General features: G+C 37.1%; 1 protein-coding gene across 3 annotated transcripts in view; it reads right to left on the bottom strand.

Annotated features, from left to right (window-relative positions):
- The window catches only part of GPAM (glycerol-3-phosphate acyltransferase, mitochondrial), a 34604-nt gene extending 14485 nt beyond the window's left edge, over positions 1-20119 (bottom strand). The window contains exons 1-13 of one of the 3 annotated variants that reach the window (XM_011359300.2): positions 19965-20119; positions 17923-18053; positions 16608-16730; positions 14499-14572; positions 12108-12221; positions 10247-10393; positions 9525-9621; positions 8813-8949; positions 6838-6937; positions 6296-6508; positions 4184-4297; positions 2937-3022; positions 1564-1679 (exon numbers count right to left, since the gene is read on the bottom strand). In XM_011359300.2, coding sequence (XP_011357602.1) covers positions 1564-1679; positions 2937-3022; positions 4184-4297; positions 6296-6508; positions 6838-6937; positions 8813-8949; positions 9525-9621; positions 10247-10393; positions 12108-12221; positions 14499-14572; positions 16608-16730; positions 17923-18024 — 1423 coding nt within the window. In that variant the 5' untranslated portion in view covers positions 18025-18053; positions 19965-20119. Of the gene's footprint in view, positions 1-1563; positions 1680-2936; positions 3023-4183; positions 4298-6295; positions 6509-6837; positions 6938-8812; positions 8950-9524; positions 9622-10246; positions 10394-12107; positions 12222-14498; positions 14573-16607; positions 16731-17922; positions 18054-19478; positions 19502-19563; positions 19905-19964 lie in introns of those variants that run through there. The other 2 variants (XM_011359302.2, XM_023530161.1) reach the window with 2 other exon arrangements.
- Between the last annotated feature and the right edge of the window lie 500 nt (positions 20120-20619).

The following is a 20619-nucleotide window of genomic DNA, read 5'->3' as shown; positions in this document are numbered from 1 at the left end:
TTCTCTACTCCTCCAGCAGATATTCGCCACCATGTTAAAACAAAGGTACAGGGGGTGGGAGGGAATAGATTTGAAGTCAAAAAATCTGTGCTCAAAACCTAACTTGTACACTAATTTCATGACTTGGAGGAAATTACTTAAATTCCTAAGCCTCAGCTTCCTCACTAGAAAAATGGGAATACCACCTAGTTCTTTGGGCTGTGTGAGAATGAAATGGATTGGCCTGCCACAGGACCCGTAGTAATGGCACTCCATATATTTTCATTTCCTCTTTCAACCTAACCCAGAGGTAGGTCAGAGGTAGGAAGTAAGGGGATAGAAGTACATTTGCGAATGACTATAGTCCATAACCCAATCGTCTGAATTAGCAGAGAACTATAATCATATAAATCAAATATGAGAACGTCTACGGAACATCTGAAATAAAAGCACCATTTATGAGTTTCCTGTGATGATAATGAATTCATGAATACCTCTCTCACAATTGATGTTGTCTCCAGTCTTTAAAAAAACAAAATAGTAACCAGTACCATATTTATAGCCATTAAAAAAAAAATTTATAAAGTGTTTTTTAAAAACATGAATAAACACTTGTTACAAATGGAAAATAGCACAATAAAAAACTGTAAAAAAATATTTCTAGAGACTAGACAGCAACATCCCTGATTACTTGGGTAGTGGGTTTTATCTTTATTTTCCACTTTTCAACATTAAGAATGTATTATTTTTAGCATCCGAAATTGAAGCATGGGTGAGAGACACAACCAGATGTGCTGAAGAAAGAAGGTTCTGGCCCAGAGTGAAGCAGGAGGAGGAGCAGCTGGAGTGGAAGGGGCGAGCAAAGGTGAGGAAGGCTCCACAACGTCGGCAGGAAGTGCTGAGAGTCTGACCAGACAGAAAATGGGGCACAGGGAAAGACGAGGTGACCCCACTAGGCTGTGCGCTGAGGCACCACGCTGCTGCCAGGAGATTATAAAGTGGCCTCTACAACATGACACAACGCTGCAGTTTGGAACTTTAGGAAGTCTAATTCTGCACTCACCTCACTCAGTCCTGAGTCGCTACTGCTAAATTATGTCCACACAACTATCCCTCTAAGAGCAGAAGCCTTTGAAGCATAGAACCATTAATTACTCCATTTGTATGCCTCACAGCTAACACAAAGTTTTACATATAACAGCCACTCCATATTTGCTGAGTCAAAATGATCATGGGGTCAGAGGAGAAAAGGGCGTGCAACTATAAACCTAGATGCTACACTACAAGTTAGCTCAAGGAAACAAATTCATGAGCGAGAGGCTACAAATCACCATGGCAATATTATTTTTTTTAAAGCATAAGAACTATCACATGAGCATCTACTAATCATCAGGCACTGTGTGATATGTTTTGCTCAGTCACCTCAAATCCCCACAGCCTCAGTGTCTTGCTAATAACTTACCTAGCACCACCTATACATTCAGTAATAGAATGAGAAGTGGAACCAAACTATAGCAGATTCCAAAACCTGTGTGGTTTGCACTGCACTGTTCTTAATCTGAATTGCAGAAAAATTCTACTTACTGAAGAGAACGTGCTCAGCCAGATTCGCAATCAATCTCCTTCGGAAGGATTCATTTGTTACATTTCTGGACTCATTAGTGGATGTGTCTATACCTTCATCAGCAGCATCATTGGGTCTGAAAAGTTTTTATTTTTTTTAAATTAGACTTCTACAACCCCACTCTTTTACAAAGCAAACTGTATGGGCATAAGGTATAAATGTATTAGATACATTAAATTACTATATATTCTAAATTTAAACCACAAAGAGATTATTGTTTTCCTCCATAATATACTTTCTTATGTTTAATACATTCTCCTGGCCAAAACATGTTATTTAGTTATAACTAAATAGTCTATTGTTACATCACTTCCAAACTCACCGGCCCCCCCCAAAAAAGAAGGCATAAAATAAAGCAAGATACCTCATTTTAAAACATATATAAAATCTTGACATTTGATCACATTAAAGGGCTTAAGAGTCAATTTCTCTAAGTTACAATTCCATTTGAATTCTAAAAAGTTCACAAGAAAAACTCTTTATACACGTAAGTACAATATGCATAACCTATCATAACAAATTCAGTTCACATTTCACTCAAAAGTGTAAATCAAATAACTCCTACTTGACTCACAAAATCAAATAAATTTTATAATGCAAATAATCGAAAACCTCCAAAACTATGAAAACACATCACTTCAATATCCATTATAAGACCAAGAGAAAAGTGAAAACAAGAAACATTCTTATTAAAGTGAACCTATTTATCTATGCAATTTAAGAAATAATAGATATTTGATACTTTAGCTAGTATAAAAAATTTCCACAAACTTTACCTTAAAGGAAGTATGGCTGGTAACAACGCTTGCTCCAGAGAAAGTACAGTGGAGATAGGTTTCTGACTTTGGCTTTCTAAATATTCCTTGGGGGGAAAAAAAAAAAAACAGAAAACAAAAAAACAGTCATTTACTCTCATTGTCTCACTTACATAAACATATATAAAATCTTGACATTTGATCACATTAAAGGGCTTAAGAGTCAATTTCTCTAAGTTACAATTCCATTTGAATTCTAAAAAGTTCACAAGAAAAACTCTTTATACACGTAAGTACAATATGCATAACCTATCATAACAAATTCAGTTCACATTTCACTCAAAAGTGTAAATCAAATAACTCCTACTTGACTCACAAAATCAAATAAATTTTATAATGCAAATAATCGAAAACCTCCAAAACTATGAAAACACATCACTTCAATATCCATTATAAGACCAAGAGAAAAGTGAAAACAAGAAACATTCTTATTAAAGTGAACCTATTTATCTATGCAATTTAAGAAATAATAGATATTTGATACTTTAGCTAGTATAAAAAATTTCCACAAACTTTACCTTAAAGGAAGTATGGCTGGTAACAACGCTTGCTCCAGAGAAAGTACAGTGGAGATAGGTTTCTGACTTTGGCTTTCTAAATATTCCTTGGGGGGAAAAAAAAAAACAGAAAACAAAAAAACAGTCATTTACTCTCATTGTCTCACTTACATAAACATATATAAAATACACTTGATCTTCAAAAAGTAAAAGGGAGTTGTTTTATAAAATGAGCCATGCTGCAGAAGATGAGAAACACGTCCTACATCCTAATCTACCTTCAGAAGTCCAGAGTGACTCGTAGAATATTGTCAAGCACAAAATCTAAGAACTGAAAATTTAAAGAACAGGATGATGCTTAAGCAAAATTATTTAAAAAGTAAAGAAAAATATTTAACTTTTCTCACATCTTCAAGAAATTGTTTAATATTCCCAATGTTATTATTAGTGATAACGGACAGAACCATTCTTTTTAAAGGAAATCTGACACCCTAAGGGTCACATAATATTCAAAATAACCTCAATCTCAAAGCAAATCATAAAAATATAGTGCCGTGCAATCGTTGTGATTTTGTTTTTTTTTTTTTCATTGTTGTTGTCATTGGTTTTAAAGAAAGAAATGACAAGCTTCCATGAAAGCACCTAACACATGAAAGACCAGAAAGCATCTAACACAACTGTTAGAATCTTCTAAAGTAAAACCACGAAGTAGAACAGAAGGAGGAGCACGACCTCTGTTCCGTATCCCTGGGTTCCTGACTCCTTCACCCATTATTCTTTTTCTCCTTTACTGATTCAAAAATCTTGGGAATTTAAAACTGCCAGGAACTCAGGGATCCGCCACATGAGGGTGGTGCTGTCCCTTGGAATATGTGGGTCCTGGATTCCACTCAGCAGGACAGAGCAACATCCTGGATGGTCAATTTTACCCAGCTCTGAGGGGTCATGTTTTGAAAAATTTCCCCTAAAGGCAATTTTTAAACATATATAAATATGTAGCATAAAGCAACATGCAAAATTCTCATGAACTTTTTTAAAAAATAGCAATAAATGTTGAACCTGATATCTCCCAAATATAGATATTTACTGTCTTTTTCAACAGGCATGCTTTAGTAAAAAAAAAAAAAAAAAAAATTAGAAATGCCATTCTTGACACAGTCTTCATTTTACAAGAGAAGAAACTGAGGCTCCAAGTCACGAGAGAGAAGGAGATAGAAACAGATCTGAGCTATGCCAACGCTTTAATAAGCATTCCAGTAGCCGCTCACCTTTAAGGAAAATGGTTGTGCAAAATCCACTCTGACACACCCATAGTTTTTTCGTAACATTCTGACAACGCCTCTAGCCACACTCCAAATGCTCTCATTCTTCTTAGGTTTTCCCTAAATTACAATTTTGAAAGAATAACATGGTAAAAAATAAAGCAAACACATATGTAAACATTCTGTTATCCAAAGAATAAAGTTTTTTTGTCCGTTTTTGTTTTGTATAAAACCTAGAGGTTTGTTTTGAAAAAGACAACAATGAATGAAGAAAAAAAGTATTCATGGACTGACATCTTTCAGAAAATGTTGGCTTTCAAAGATTCTAAAAGATATAATCATGTCATCAAAGAGTGTTAATTTGGTCAATGAAAAACAAAACATTTAACATGAATTCATTTAATTCATTCGTGAAAATACAGATGTAAATTAATAAAGGATAAAAATGATACCACAGGCTGAAAAATTTCTGCAGTTTTCAGATAAAAATAAGATGTCCAAGAGGCCACTTATCTGAGGTCTAATGATCACCAGAATCCACATATCTAACATGAAGCAACTGAATGTCAAATCCTGACCCACAGCGGCTTTTAAGCTGATTATTCATTTAGTAAGCACTTCTTGCATATTTAATATACATGAAGGCACAATGATGGCCATATGATAGACACAGGGCTCAGATGCGACCTCGTGAGACAGTCAGGGTGACTAGAGTCCACATTCAGAACAGACATCAGGAGAAGTCTCATAAGAGATACAGATACTATTCCAGATCTATCACTTAACTTTTAAAGTCTCCAATTATCAAGTGTCCTTGAGCTTCTGACACATGTTGGGAGGTAAGTTGGAAATAAGTACCTTGCCCAAGACTTCCACACTAAATAATAACAAAATTAAATTCTTCTGGAACTCTCACAATGCCGGTGGGAATGGCAAGATGGTAAAAGCATTTCGGAAGGCTGACAGTACCTATTAAAGCAGACCCAACAATTCCACTCCTAGGTACATACCCCACAGAATGCACACACGTGGTCATCAAGAGAAATGTACAAGAATGAGCATAGTCAAAAACGAGAAACCAAACTGTTTTTCAACATTAGAATAAATTGTGGTATATTCATATATTGGAATACTATGCAGTTATGAGAATGAACAGATTTTAACTAAATACAACAACATGGATGAATCTCACAAACACCTGATTGAGCAAAGGAAATCAGAAGCAAAAAGACCACAAACTACATAATATCATTCATATAGTTCGAAAATAGGCAAAACTATTCTGTAAGAATTCGAGATATACCCTCGAGGCAACAGTGATAAGAGGAGCACAAAGGGGGTCCCCAGGGTCCTGACAGTATAGCTCCTTGCGCTGGGTGCTCTCACTTCGTGATAAGTCAAGCTACATGCCTATGATTTGTGCTTTCTTCTATAACTATAATACTTACTTCGATGAAAGGTTTATAAAAAACATTACTGCCACTTCTCAAATTCATTTATAGTTGCTCTGTCAGCATGATTCTACCAGTTCCTCAGGTTTAACTTAAAATCTGCATATAAACAGCAAGCCCTGGAGAGAACAAACCACATAAACCGCACTCGCCCCACCTCATCATGGTTGAGATGGCACTTCAGTGTTGAGTGTTTTTTTTTTCCATTTCCCAGTCCCATGACCAAGGCTGGCACTGATAAATCTAATCATGTCACTTCCTGCAGGTGCAGATAAGCACCGCATTAGCACTACCAATCAGACTGACGTAAGAGATGACAGCTATTCACCATGCCCATCCTACTATGCTTCCTACAATGCTTTAAAATTAGGGAGTACTAAAAAAATCCTTCATTATATAGTCAATAATATTGTAATAACTATGTATGGTTCCAGGTGGGTACTAGACTTATCGGGGGAGGGGAGGGAGGGATCACTTCGTAAATTACATAAAGGTCTAACCACGATGCCATACACCTGAAACTAATATAAAATAATATTGAATGTCAACTGCAATTGAAAAATCAAGAAAAACTTGAGTTAAAAAAATTCCTAATTAATTCTAAAAGCACTTATCCAAAAGCCAAGACTTGAAAGCGATGATGACCTTGGGTGGGCAGTGCTCTTACCAGCTGTTCGCCATTGTAGTGACCTTCAATGATACGGTCATAGGAGATTCCAACAGGTATTATCAGGATGTCTGGGATGGTATTAGAAGACAGAGTATCTACCACAACTGACAAAAGTCCTGCCCGAGCACAGGAGGTTTTTCCACTCCTAGACCGTGTGCCTTCCAGAAAAATCTCCAAGAACTGCTGCTGTCGAAGTAGTTCCACTATATGCTGGGATATGAAGAGAAAGGAAAACGTGAATTCAAGACTACCCAACTCAGCAAAGTTAAATCTTAAAAAAAAAAAAAAATCATAAAATTAAAAAAAAAACCCAAAACCTATGACAAAATATTATATTCACATAAATAATAAGACAGCTTTATTTTGGTGAGAACAAAAAATTATCATCAGACCCATACCCAAGCTATAATTACACAAAAAATTATTCAGACAACAGTTTTTTTTGTTTTTTATTTTTTTAAATCTCAATCAAGTCTCTTTTTTCTTCTACTGTAATAAGCACCATAGCGGCTTTAAGGGTAATGAGAGATGACACGTACCCCGTGGAGCAGAGCTCTGTAGAGAATGTCCTTCCGTCCATCTGGTGTCTCATCTAGCCTCCGTCGTATGAAAAAGCCCCCCAGCTTATGGATCAAGGTACTATAAATTCAGGAATGCATTAATTATTTATAAAGAAAAGTGTAAAAAGAATACTTATATTCCAAGTTAATTCAAAACATTTGCCATATGAATAAAAAGCACATGTGTTGTTAGAGAAGCTGACAGTGAGACTGTGGACATTTTCCCATTTTCCATATTATTGACATGTTTCAGTCATTTACATTCTTCATGAGCCTTTAGTGCATCGCCTCGTATTCTGAAGCTCTATTACATCTGTTCCAAAAAAGTCATTATGCTATCTTATGCTGCAGGGCTGATGCTATAGACTTTGAGATGAAATACTGCTAAATTTTAAAACCAGGCTCAAGATCTCAAGATACTGACTGTTAGATATCCCAAAATTTGCCTGTGGCACATTTACTACAAAATGAATGTGATGTTACAAAAGCTACTTTGGAGAAATTTTCTCAAATAAATATTGCTCAGAGAGTGTCTCTTTGAGACAAGGATGATTTTACCAGACTGAAACCAAGCATAACCATCTTTCCAAATCCTCAAACAAGAATCTGCCTCATGTAACCACACATAGGAATAAAACAATTCACACAACCCCAGGTCTCTTCCACAGCCCTGGTGGATTTTGATGTGAATGTGTAATTTTCTAATACTTAAGTCAACCTTTCCAAACTCAGATGCTCCTCCTACTCTTTTCAAATAGAACGATACTAATGTAAATATAAACATTAATATATATTTTCAGTATCTTCTAAACTCAGTATAAACAGACAACAGTAAAACGTCCCCCCGAGCTTAATATCAGTCTGAGAGTGAACCTCTGTAGATAAGTTTGTAACAAAGGAGATGAACCACACACAAAGATAACCCACCCTGAAAAGTGGTTTGTGAATGTGCAGACTGGAGTGCAATAATAGAAAGCTGCAAGTAAATAAGCCAGGTTGTCTATAATCTGTCATGTCTGAAGGACCGATGAAGCTAAGCAACGACTGGCATAGATTCATGAAAAGGACAATTGGGTTACGAGAAATTATCAGTTTATCGAGCACTTCCAACAGATCCAAATTGAGAATCTGGAGGGAATAAGTACATGAGTTATTCTGATTACAAAAGAGACAAACTATTATGGGGCAAGGTTTCTCTAGAGCCTAGACTTTGCTCTAAGACTATGCCTACCAGCAACGTTCTGATGACTTTCTAACTCAGCTTCCCAGCAGACACCGGGAAGAGGTGCCCAGCAGAACATAGATATTCTAGGACCTGGAAAAGCACATATACCCTGTAGGGTCATATCACACTGTATTACAGCGAGTTGTCTCTAGGTCCCATCAGATTATGAGCTATTTGAAGGCAAGGTCTATGTATCTTGTTCACTCTTGTCGACAGCACAGCTGGGTAAGCATCAGCTGACTACATGAACGAATGGCTTCCCTTCAGTCATTCACAGTAGTCTAGTCGGCCACAGAACTCTGAGCCAAGTGATAAGGAAGGCGCTCCTTAGATTGCGAGGCTGAGGATCAGATTTCAGGGCACGCAAAGATAATTGCCACTTCGAGAGGCCTTACCCGCCTAGCCTGCCGGCCTACTTCCCTTAGTCACTCTCTAAATTCACCCTCCTCTTACTCTCTCCTACTCAGAGATAATTATTAACCATCGCCCATAAGGTTTAGGTGTTCACGGTTCGCCAAGTATCCCATGTAAAATACAGAAATAATGGTGACAGTCTTCATGTTTTTTTCTATTTTTCAAATTGTCCACAATAAACATGCATTACTCTTATAATGGAAGTAAAAAAACTACCATCGTCTTTACAATAACATGTGTCAAAAGGTATAATACAAAAAACATTCCAAATATAATCTTTTTCATACCTTAAATTTAAAAATAAGCTGATCTTACCTGAAGATGGGGATGTTGAGATTATTGCCTGAAGCAATGTATGGAGCCTTGATGTTATGGCAGAAGAGAATGAAAGTGAGCAGCAGATAGTCGATATGTGATCTATGAACCGGTAGAAATATAAGCGGCAAATTCATCTAGTGAAAGGAAACATGCCAAATTTAAAATCGAAATGTAAAGTTCAATCACGCTTTGCAACTTGATAGCTGGTTAGATTACTCAAACACTGGCTAATCAGTGACTCACTCTTTAAAAACATGTTTCAGTGATATGAATACCTCTCAATTTAATATTTATCTAGCTAAAAAAAAAAAACCCGGAAAAAAAACTACAACAAAAAAGAATCAGGGAAGGAGAAGAGCAATCAAGAGTTCAAGTTGAGCCTATATAGCTCCTGAGAGGCAGCCCTGACCATGTGAAAAGAGCATAGGTTTTGGTGTCGAGCCTAGTTTGGTTTGAAATCTTGGACAAATCACTTATTAGCTATCGCTTGGAAAATTTTCTTCATCTATCTGAGTCTTTATTTCCTCATTTGTAAAATAGGGATTGTTCTACCTGATTCTCAGAGCTGCTTCAAGGTAACTCATCTCACACGAGGACACTCCCAAATAGGTTGGAATGCACAACAGCACACAAGAGAACATTCCAGAGAAATCTAAAAGCAGCCTACAAATGTGGAGCAAATGGAATGATAGATGAACATATTTCTTGCCTCGGTCGCAGCTTTAACCATTTCAAGTTGACCCTTGTGAATCTGAATGTTCCAGAAGAAGCTGTTGAACAGTTTTAGGAGCACCCATCCAGTCAGTCTGAAAGTGAGAAAACAAAAGGAAATGTATATACACATATGTACATATACATATAGATACATACACACACATATATACATGTGTATATATTTTTTTTTTTTGTTTTCTATTTTTGTGGCTCTAGCGTCTCAGTGTTTTTGTGTGTGTGTGTGTGTGTGCGTATGTGTGCGTATCTGAATTGTGGCATTAAAGAGCAAACTTTACATATATACCACTTGCAGAAGTATCTACTTATTAGGGAATAAAATCTTATATTTGACTCTAACTTTGCACTTTAGGGGCAAGTCGCCCAAGCGAATATTTAGGTGAGCAGACGACAGAAAACCACTCCTTTGAAGACATGGATATATGAAACCTGACAACTAGTCTAGAGAGCGAACAATGGTAATACAATGGCTGCTATCAATTAACAGAGATGAAGGCACTTTGAAGCCTAACCACAGTGGGACTTTCCATGGAAGCTGAATATAAAGACTATAAAGTGGAATCGATTTTAACACCAGACTATATTAAAACATCTTTGGGCAACATCGTGCTAGGAAAGGAAAGTCCAGTAGTAGTTCAGTCCTGTTTGCTCAAAGTATGATGGCTCCCGCTGAAAACTCTTTGCCTTGCCTTTTAATACCTGATCATTGCTGGTGAGACAGTGGCAACCATTTCTTGAAGGATCCTTTTGGCTCTCTTTCTCACTTTATTGATGGCTTTTGATTGCTGCTGAGCAGAGCCATCAGGGTTTAATTCAGCAGCCACTTCTGCAATTGCCTCTTGCGCTCTGATTTGAAAATAGAAAGACAGACAATGTAACCAGTTCTGTGCAACATTCTGTATTTGGTATTTTCTAAACCATAGCTATAAGTCACAAAACGAAATGTACCTTCTCTCTAATATGTGGTAACATGAGAGAATAAGCTCAAGTTAGAACTGTTTTCTTTGGTTGTCTATTAAATAGTAAAGAAATCACTCCTAAAGCAATGAACCCCCGAGGACTCTGGGAGGTCAATTTAGGAATTTAATTCTAATTCACTGTGTAACAACTATATGAATTTGAATGTTCCAGTTATGCCGTGAGGCTCACTATAGCAGAGGAGAGAAAAAGAAAGATTATTCATTTAGGCATGTAATTCAGAGGTATCCAAAGCCCACTACCAAAGTAATGCCTGATTTTACTTTTGAAGGCCTAATTATTCATTTATACTGTGACTCTATTAGTAGAACTATATATAAAACTCTCTAGGACGGATAAAAGAGGGGCGTAAATATTAACAAGTATTTTCAAATCAAACCATTTTAAACTTATTTTAAAAAGGCAGAGCTCAAGATTAAAACTGCAGAACAATAAGCAGTGAGGTAAAAGGAAGATTCAATCCAGTTTTGTGCATCTTCCATGTGACCTCGAGAAGAACTCATGAGGTTAAACCTCCTTAAATCACTTCTAACATTCTAGTTACTCGTCAAAATATCTGGATAGAATGAAACATACTTGACGGTTTTTTATCTAGAAAACAGAATATATAATCATCCAAGCAAATTGCAAATAACTGTGTTTTCTCCTACTGATTTTAGAATAGTGTATAGCAAAGCTCCACAAAGTGCCATAATTCATTAATACAAAAAGACCAATCTCACAGGACAGTGCTGCACCCTAAATCTATTCTTCGAATAGGATTTACTTCAATTTGGCCAGAAATGTTTTCACAAGTAATTGACATGATTATTCCATCTCCATTATCAATGATCCATTCATTCAATATTTATTGAGTACCTTTGTGTGCCACCACTGTCCAGGCCTTAACAACCATACCATAGTGCCTGCATTTCTAAGCATCTTTTGATCCAACCCAGTCTCCAGCTCCCCAAATGCAGGCAGATGTCGAACATGGGCCATACCAGTGAGGTGGAACAGAGACCAATCGTCACCCAAACTCCCACTTTCCAACACCTAAACTTCAGAATGATTTCTTTTACCATTCCACCTGAGTTCCAGTCAGTCCCTTCCATTTGGAAGCAAACTCCCTAAGAGCCAAGACAATATCTTGTTCTCTTAAAATTTCTAATGAAGACTTTCTAGGACAAGAATGTGTGCCTAGGTACTTGATAATTCTTTGACAGAAATATCAAACTCACTTCTGTTTTGGCTATAAAACAGAAAATGCAACGTCCCAAACATTCATCTTACAGAATATTTAACAGAGAATTCTGGAGATATGTGCCATTTCTAACTCCGACTTGCTTGTCGCGTATTAGAAATCCATTCGTCTGCTAACCCATAAAACCAGACCGCTATTCCCACAGGGCACTGCTCGGAAAACCACATCTTCTCTGCCTTTCCTTGGTTTCCCTTGGAGTTTATCATTTCACTTGGAAATGCAAATGCCCCTGGAGACGGAGTCCCAGACAAACCAAAGGTTAATAAAGAAGTCGGCTTTCTCACTCTGCTCCTACCACCCATCCCTGCCTCTTCTTTCACAATAGCATCCCCACCTTACCTACTGCTGTTCAGCACATTTTCAGTCACATTGGTAGCAAACATGCCTTTATGGACATCTCGCTCTTGAACAAAAAGCACGTAAGAAAGACGCCTTGCAAGCCATCCTCGGTGCCTGCAATATGAAAAGCATTTAGCAGAGAAAAACTCTAGGAAACCCTAAAACGAGTTGCTTAAATTATACAGTGCTTTCCCTCCTGTAAAAACAAGGCTTCGTTTCATCTGTTCTTGAGATTGGGTTCTCCTGTAGCAAATTCTCTTTACTAGTTCAGGATGCTATGCAGAGTATTTCATTCCTAATTTCTTTCATGTACTCAGCTAAAACTTAAACTTGTAATTTATGGATTAATGTTTGAATACTGTTATTCTGTCAAGTAATAACCCAAATATAAAAACAAAAGAAATAAAAATAACTTACTTTACTAGTACCATAAAAAGAAGCAAATATGTTGAATGCTATCCATATGCTATATACCTTATAGCTATAGCTATGGGCTATAAAGATAATTTGGAAGCCTTTTCCTACCATGAAGGGCTAATTTCTTTTCTTGTTAGTAATTCTTCTAAGGTTGTACTCTGGCTCAAGAAGGCAGAAGTTCTCACTCTTTTTTTTTTTTTTAAACACATTCAACTTGCCTAAGGGATATGCAATATTCCTATTAACGACAGTGGAGGACAGGAATGCTACAAACTATAAGAATGCAAAATATTATGCAATGATTTGAAACCATTCATAATGATTATATAATGCCTCGTTATCATTTCCTCCAAAATAATATTTATATAAATAGAAGATTTCAATTATAATTCACTAATTCTCAAATATCCAAAAAGCCCTAGATTGAGGAAAAGTAATTTGAGGAAGAACTGTTGATGAATCACATGTTCCTTCATCTCTCCTGCCTGACATTCTCTTTTCCTTCCTCTTTTCCCTTGTCTCAATTCTCTGAAAACTTGGCCCAATATGTTAATGTTAAGTGTTTAATTCTAAAGACTTCCTTCTCCAAACTCTCTAAGAAATTCCTTTGCAATTGACCGAAAGTTGTGTGTGTGTGTGTGTGTGTGTGTGTGTGTGTGTGTGTGTGTGTGTGTGTGTGAGAGAGAGAGAGAGAGAGAGAGAGAGAGAGAGAGAGAGAGAGAGAACGAGAGAGAAAGTTTAGGCTTTGCTTCATGTAACACAGAGAAGAGCTAAAGAGCCAGCTCAACTGCACAGGCAGCTTAGTATACTGAACGGTTTAATATTGCCTCGTCACTACAGCATATGTGTTTTTCCCCTTAACTGCCTCCAATTGAGGGCAACAAATGGACCCTCTGGCTTTATATACGAAATGGAGAAGAGACCCTATGAGATCTCTTTTTTTAGGATCTTAATCGTATCGACCAAGAGAAAGAAAAAAAAAATCAGTGGACCAGAATCTCGCCTGTCTTCTCCAAACTTAAGAGAGGGGGAGCAGAAAAGGAGGGAAGAAGAGGGGAGGGTAGCTTGTAAATGGGAAAAAAATATGTCCCTTGACTTCAGTTCTATTTTTTTTTTTAAAATGTAATATATATGCAGGTATTGTCACACTCATTCACGATCTCATCATCAAAACCTGAGCAGTAACATCAGAAAGATTTAAAACTTAAGTATTTGACTTCTTGGATCAATTTTTCATGGAAATTCAAGTACTTCTCATCACCTGAGCTTACTGCTTACCTACACCAGGCATTTACTCTTAGAATTACAAGAACTGGTAGCATTTTTGGCCGCCTTTTCTCTCACACCCCAAAGACATTCACACGACCTTCCGCCCTCCTTCCTCTTCCCCTAGCCTAGATTCGCATAAAACAAAGCTGCTTTTCTCTCACTCTGGGGCCCAATAGTCTATCTCCATATGCCTGGAATTTGGAAGTAAGAATTCTAAGAAAAGTCTTAAGCTCATAACAAATAAAAGAAAATTTCCTCAATAAAGGAAAATATCTTCTAAAACTTTATAGATGAGGCATATTTCAATCAGTTCCACTTTTTTGAAATCTAAAATAATCATACTAGATCGTAAGACATTCAAACCTACACTACTCCTCAGACAAATCATCAAAATTTGGAATACTTCTAATGCAAAATGTATGAATAAATAATAGAAAGCTCTGACTGATACCTATACTCTCAAGAAAATATTTTTTATATAATTTTGGCAGTGGCAATAGTATTAGGTCTCTCAGGTAGCTGTACTGTTTCCAATTTTTAGACAAAGCCTCTTAGAGTGCCAGAAACTCATATCTATTAACTCTCGAAAACATAATGAAAAAAAAAAAAAAAACCCAGAATGAAATCCATCTTAAATTGCCTTAATTAATTAATATGGAGTGTTTCTTTTCAGATGTGTTAGAAGCATAAGAAATTTCTTTTTACCTCGTGTGAGTTTCGTTGATATAAATAACATTCCGCAAACCCAAAGACGGGATACTAGGGTTGAAAAATTTATCCTACATAAAACAAAATAAACATAGACATAAACATATAACTGGCTTGCTGGCAAAGTGCTCGCATTATTTATATTAGTAGTACTCGATAACTTTTAAAATTCAAGCATAAAGTTAGGCATTGCTTCAAAAATCTAAGCGATGAAGAAAAATTATGTTTTATTGAAAAGTACTTTTTAGCCTTCGAAGAAGGTTACAAATTCAAAATTAATCCTTAACACCTTGTAAAGAAAATAGCGTTTCTGCTTTTTCTGCCCCAATCTCTCTTATCTTAAAAAAGAGTTGAAGCTACAAATAGTTTAATCATTGACAGAAATAGTGTATTCTGTCACATCCTGACACATAAGAATTATTATCCCCATTCTATAGACAGGAAAGGGCTGGCAGACGTTTAGGATTCAATCCTAGATCTTGCTCCAAAGAGAATGGTCTTTCTATTTCCCTAAAATGACTGTTACACTTAATGAAATAATGTCTGGTTAAATACCATCCTCTTTATAGGTAACCCTGAAAGATAATCCCAAAATAACTCTGTTGAAAAGAAAAAGTCTGTAACTTTATCCGTGTGGACAAAGGTAAACTTTGCACAAATAAATGCTGAGAAAGCATAATGTGCCCTTAACGAAAGATGTAAAAATACTTAAATAAAATCTCTTTAGAGAAAAGGAAAATAGGATTTCAGAGAAAGGGTGGCAAGTATCAAAAAATTACTATAAAAATATTATCGAGCAAAAATATTTTAAATAAATATGCCATGGAAGAATGTGAAGATCAATTTCAATTCCATCAGGTACTATATTTAGGCAAATATCAATTATTTGTTATACTACTCACCTATTCCCCAACCCAAACCATCACTACCACCAAATAATTTCCTATACTCTCTCCTGATTTAAGAACAGCTTAGATTTAGGGTATTCTTTTGATCTTTTAGGCATTCAAAATTAGAATTTGATGAGATGCCAGACCTAAGACCTGCTATTTAAATCTTTATTTCTATTTGCCTATTAATCTGAACTACCCTTACTCCTGGACTAGAAATTTCCATGATCCTTCCATCCTACCAAATTTTTGCAAAAAGGCACCTGTGATTTAAAAGAAATAATATTTCTATCAAGACATTCTTGAGCAGACCTGAATATTTAACGTAAACTGCTTGAGTCCCACACAAATCTCTCCTAGGTTAGTAAATCCCTTTATACCAGACTCAGAATTCTACTTCCTGCCAAGCCAATCCTGAGTAGAAAATTCACACAACTGTGTGAATACTTAGCTGTTTACACAGGTTATAAGCAACCTCTATAAATGACAGGTACTTAAATGGCAGAACTTTTATGTCCTGATAACTGGCCCATCTCAGAGAGTATTTAACATCCAGGTATACTTTTTAATGGGTAACTATCATACTAGAACAGCCATATTAGATTCTATAGCCATGTGCTAACTCATTCCTCTGGCAAACTGCCATTAGAAGCATCCCTCTTATGCAATAGACTCCGTCAAATATTGACACCAGCACCATAACATTGAAGACTTTGCACAGCTTATATTTTTTCACCAAAATACAAACAAACTCTTACACACTCTTTTCTATATCTTCACCTAACCTTTTAATGGCCATTCTTCACTATCACAAGGTCAGCAGATGCCCTATCCCTACTGCCCCCAAAATAGAAACCTAGAAAGACTAGAGCAAGCCGCAGTGCTGAAGTTCAACATCTAGAAGTTACGTGAAGTTTCCCACCAACTCTTCGGAAGAGTTAACTGAAAGTAAGATCCACTCTCACCTTAAAGTCACACTAAAACTACTAAAGAATCAAAATCTCACCTAGCATCAACTATTGGACCAACATTTACTGAATAAATGAATGGAAAGAAAAACTGAGTCAATATCTTCACCTGGAATATTTGGTTTATAAACATGGCTCTCAATTCTAAAATGAATAAAATCTATTAAGGCTACCCAGTAACAAATTCACACAAAGTTGGAAATCTATGTCACATATTTCATATGTTCAATAAGCAGGAGCATCCTTACCCAGCTCTGGGGAGTACAGGAATAACAGCATCTTCCAACAAATGGCCTTTTCCGGCTCATGAAGCTTTCTTTCCATTTTAAGGTTGCAGATCTGAAGACAGTAGGTCTGAAACCACACTCACCCTAATAAATATTAAGGAAAAAAATAGTCACTGAATGGCAAGAAAATTATACTTATCCAAGTGATGTCCAAAACTAAGATATTTCAGATAGAAGAGAAACTGATGACATATTTTCCTTCTGGTAGTTGTTTAAGTATGTGTTTTTCAGAGTGATATTTATTCAAGGTACTCCCTCCGTGATCAACACTTGGAACATGAGCAAAAACTGAGCACCTAAGAATAGTAATAGCTGGCAAAGACTACTGCACACTCAAAGCAGCATTCACGGTTTAAAAACAAAGTTGTAAAAGGTCAAACAGCCTCTGATGATAGCAGAATGAATAAAATTAGATTCTTGGATCCCTATGCTAACAGTTAATCTTACTCCCTCTTAAATCGCACTCTCCCAAAAGAACTACCAAGGCCTTACATAGTGAGAAGCTGTTATAATACAGCTTAATTAATTAAACTTTAATAAAAAACAAGTACACTCACAAAGCATTCCTTTATTCTAACAAAAAAATTTAAAGGCTGGAATTGAAATTATAGTTGTTCCATACGATTAGGGTCAAACCCTGCTCTTCCGTTCTAAACATTTTTCTCTTAACTTTGAGTTCACTCGTTACTCAAATCTCACTGATACAGCATTCTGAAAAATAAGCAAAACAAAAAAAACCCCTCCATCATCATTTTTTACATAAAGCAGAGAGTGTTCAAGAAATATTTTAAACATGCCATGTTATGTTGAAATAGGGAAAACTATGCAAGATAACACATGACCTTTGGATTGGGTTTATACTAAAATTTATTTCCTGTTTTTAAGTTTTTAAACAAACTTTCTTTCCATCACAAAATTTATACTTATTAGATATGATTATGGAAGATACAGAATTTTTTTAAAATCTCTTTATAACTACACCACTTAAAACAACTACTAGTAGATTTTTTTCCTATGCAAAAGTGTTTTGCTTTTTAACATAATCACTATACTTAAATTTCTTATCCAATTTTTCTTCTCAATTAACATAATACCACATAAATTTTTAAACATTGGACTTCATAAACATACCTTTTAACAGCTAGAAGAAGTCTCTGTAGCTATTACCCTTTATTTGATATTATGTTGCCTCCATTGTGTCCACCTTTATAAACAACATTAAAATGAACATCTTCAGGTTGAACACTTTTAATCTATATCATAATCTTAAACTTACCCATTCCTCGCTTGAGTGCTTACATCGGCCGACGTTGTATTCTGATGAATTGGGCAGGTAAGAAACATCTATTGTACCAAGGGTCAGTGCAGATTCATCCATGTCACAAAGTGTAACTCCCAAATCATGTACTGTAAAACAATATATACCATTTAAGTTAATGAAGAAACTAGAGTAAAGACCAGAATTCAAAATTCATGATTTTGCTCTATAATAGGATGTTAAATGAACTAATGATGGACTTCCACCATGTTTGGTCAAAGTGTAAAAACAGACTTGGACATGTTTATACAAATTCAGTTAGGCAGCCTTAATTAAAAAAAAAAAATCAACCTTTGTATCTTTAGACTTTCTAAACAAAATAGTTATGAATTTGCAAGGGTAAATAATAGCTTATTTTTAAGTACATGATGAATTATTTCATTTGTGTTAATAACTGAATAGTTCCTGGGAGGATGAAGGCATGTGTTTATTTATTTTATTTTATTATTTTATTATTTTATTTTATTTTCTTTATTTATTTTATTATTTTATTTTATTTTATAGCAGAATAGAAAAGCTTTATTAGAAGCTATAGTATACTTCCAGATGTGGAAGCATAGCTCAAACACCACATGTGTTTATTTAATTACATGTAACACACAAGTAGATAATTTTTAAAAATTATGTGCTAGGAATTTTTGGCCATACATATTATGCAGTGTAAAATGGGTGAAGGCAATGAGGGTATCTCAAAAATTTCACACTTAAATTGAATTAAGCTCTTAATTTTCTTGTGATGTCTTAAATGAAATGATATTTTGTATTTTTAGTACATCTGCAAAGCTCTAAAACAAAACCACCCTGTTTGAAATAGCTAAGTTTTCATCCTTTTCAATAATTTTTTTCCTACCCTATGGGAAAATGCTCACTAACAGTGAACTGCTAAAGAAAATTGATAGATACCAACCTAAAATATAAAAACTTCCTAATATAATTCTCAAATTGTTTTTAAATAGCTTTTGGCTATTTCTCCTCACGTGGCCTTAAATTATTCCTTTAAAACCTTGAAAGGTCAATTCCAGGTTAAAAGTGTTTCTAGGAGGGCAAATTCTGATTTTTTTACAATTGCCACATGAGTTTGCTGCTGTAGCTGTTATCCTCAGCCTAAATGTCCTTAACAGTGTAACATAAGTAACAGTCTAACACAGCAGGCGAGAGGAGAGAATAGTACAGTAATACACGTGGCAAGAAAACTCTTCGTTATTATAAAATTCAGCTATCCGTTTCAGTTGCAGAATGTATCAACTACAGGGGGAGCCCCTCGCAGCCTGGGAAAATGAAGACGCGGCTGGCCTCAGCGATGAGGGGAGGAGGAGGGGAGGAGGAAAGAGTTCGGTGCCAATAGGAAGTCCACGCTTCGCTCCTCCCTTCCCACGGCGTTTATCCAAGGTCGAGAAAAGAAAAAAAAAAATCTGGAGGTACCAGACCATAGGCTGAGGGAAGCCAACTGTGGGTTCTGAAAGAGACAGCTCTGAAGCCAGACATGGCCCGAGTTCAGAAGCCCCACTGCTTACCATCTGTGGGACTTTGGACAAGTTGGTTAACTTCTATGCCTTGGTTTCCCCATCTGGAATGTGGGCATAATATGATAGCTCTTACCTCCTGGGATGCTGGGAGGACTGGAAAATACATAAAAAGCGCATAGCACAGTACGGTGTCTCTCACACACAGTGAGCGCTCAGTCCAATCGGTGGTCATCTGTCATCGGAATGTCCCCAGCATCAGCTGCTCTCCGAGCACCCTGCTGCCTCACCGCCAAAGCCAATGCCCCCATGTCCCATTCAGGTGCGTACGGTACTGAGTCCACAGCGGAAGCCCGGCCTCGGCCTCAACGTAGTCTCCCGTGGGGAAGCACAATGGTGCCGCCCACCCCAGCACCAGCCGGAACCCATTTGTCAGGGGGAACCCCGGAACTCGGGGGAGGGGGCCAAGGGGGGCACAGACCGCCCCGGCAACTTGCAAAAGTTGCGTGGGCTCCAGCGCCGAGGGCGACCACGCACCTGTCCCGGCGCTCCCGGCCGGAGCGGCCTCCCGTCGCCCGCTCCCGCCCTGGCGGTTCGCACCCGCAGCTCCGCCGGCTTCACGGGCTGAAGCTGTCGGCACTTAAAAGTCTCCACCAGTGCCTGCTGCAATGTCGCACCATGATGACGCAACGGGCGCCTGGGAGTGACTGGAGCAGCCTCGAGTCTGCCGGCTCCGGGCCACTCGTGGCCTTGCGCGCTGGGTGTGTAGCATGTGTGCACATGAGTGAGTGTCTCTGTGGCTAAGCAGGGTGCACACGAATGCCTAAACGAATGGTTCTAAGCGCTGAGTCGTGTGTGTGTGTGTGTGTGTGTGTGTGTGTGTGTGTGTGTGTGTGTGTGTGTGTGTGTGTGTGTGTGTGTGTGTGTTTACGGACCTAAGTCTGCATTGTGTAAACTGCTCCTCTGAGAGTTTGGATCTACACCAGGCTCTGTTAGGAATGTGTGCCGTGGGGTGTCTGGGTTGCTGTGTGTATGTGTGGTCTGGCTTTTTATGAGATTTAAAAGACTATGTAGAATTTATTAGTGATGGGAGAGGTGGGGATTGGGAATGGTCCTGCTGTGTAATTTCCGTAACAATGGTTAAGTGCCTTTTCCTTAAAGGAAGAAAATGAGGAATTAAAGAAATAAGACT

The sequence above is a fragment of the Pteropus vampyrus genome, unplaced genomic scaffold (assembly GCF_000151845.1).
Source record: "Pteropus vampyrus isolate Shadow unplaced genomic scaffold, Pvam_2.0 Scaffold46, whole genome shotgun sequence".
In the NCBI taxonomy this organism is placed as follows: domain Eukaryota; kingdom Metazoa; phylum Chordata; class Mammalia; order Chiroptera; family Pteropodidae; genus Pteropus; species Pteropus vampyrus.
This window is presented reverse-complemented; position numbering and strand designations above follow the sequence as displayed.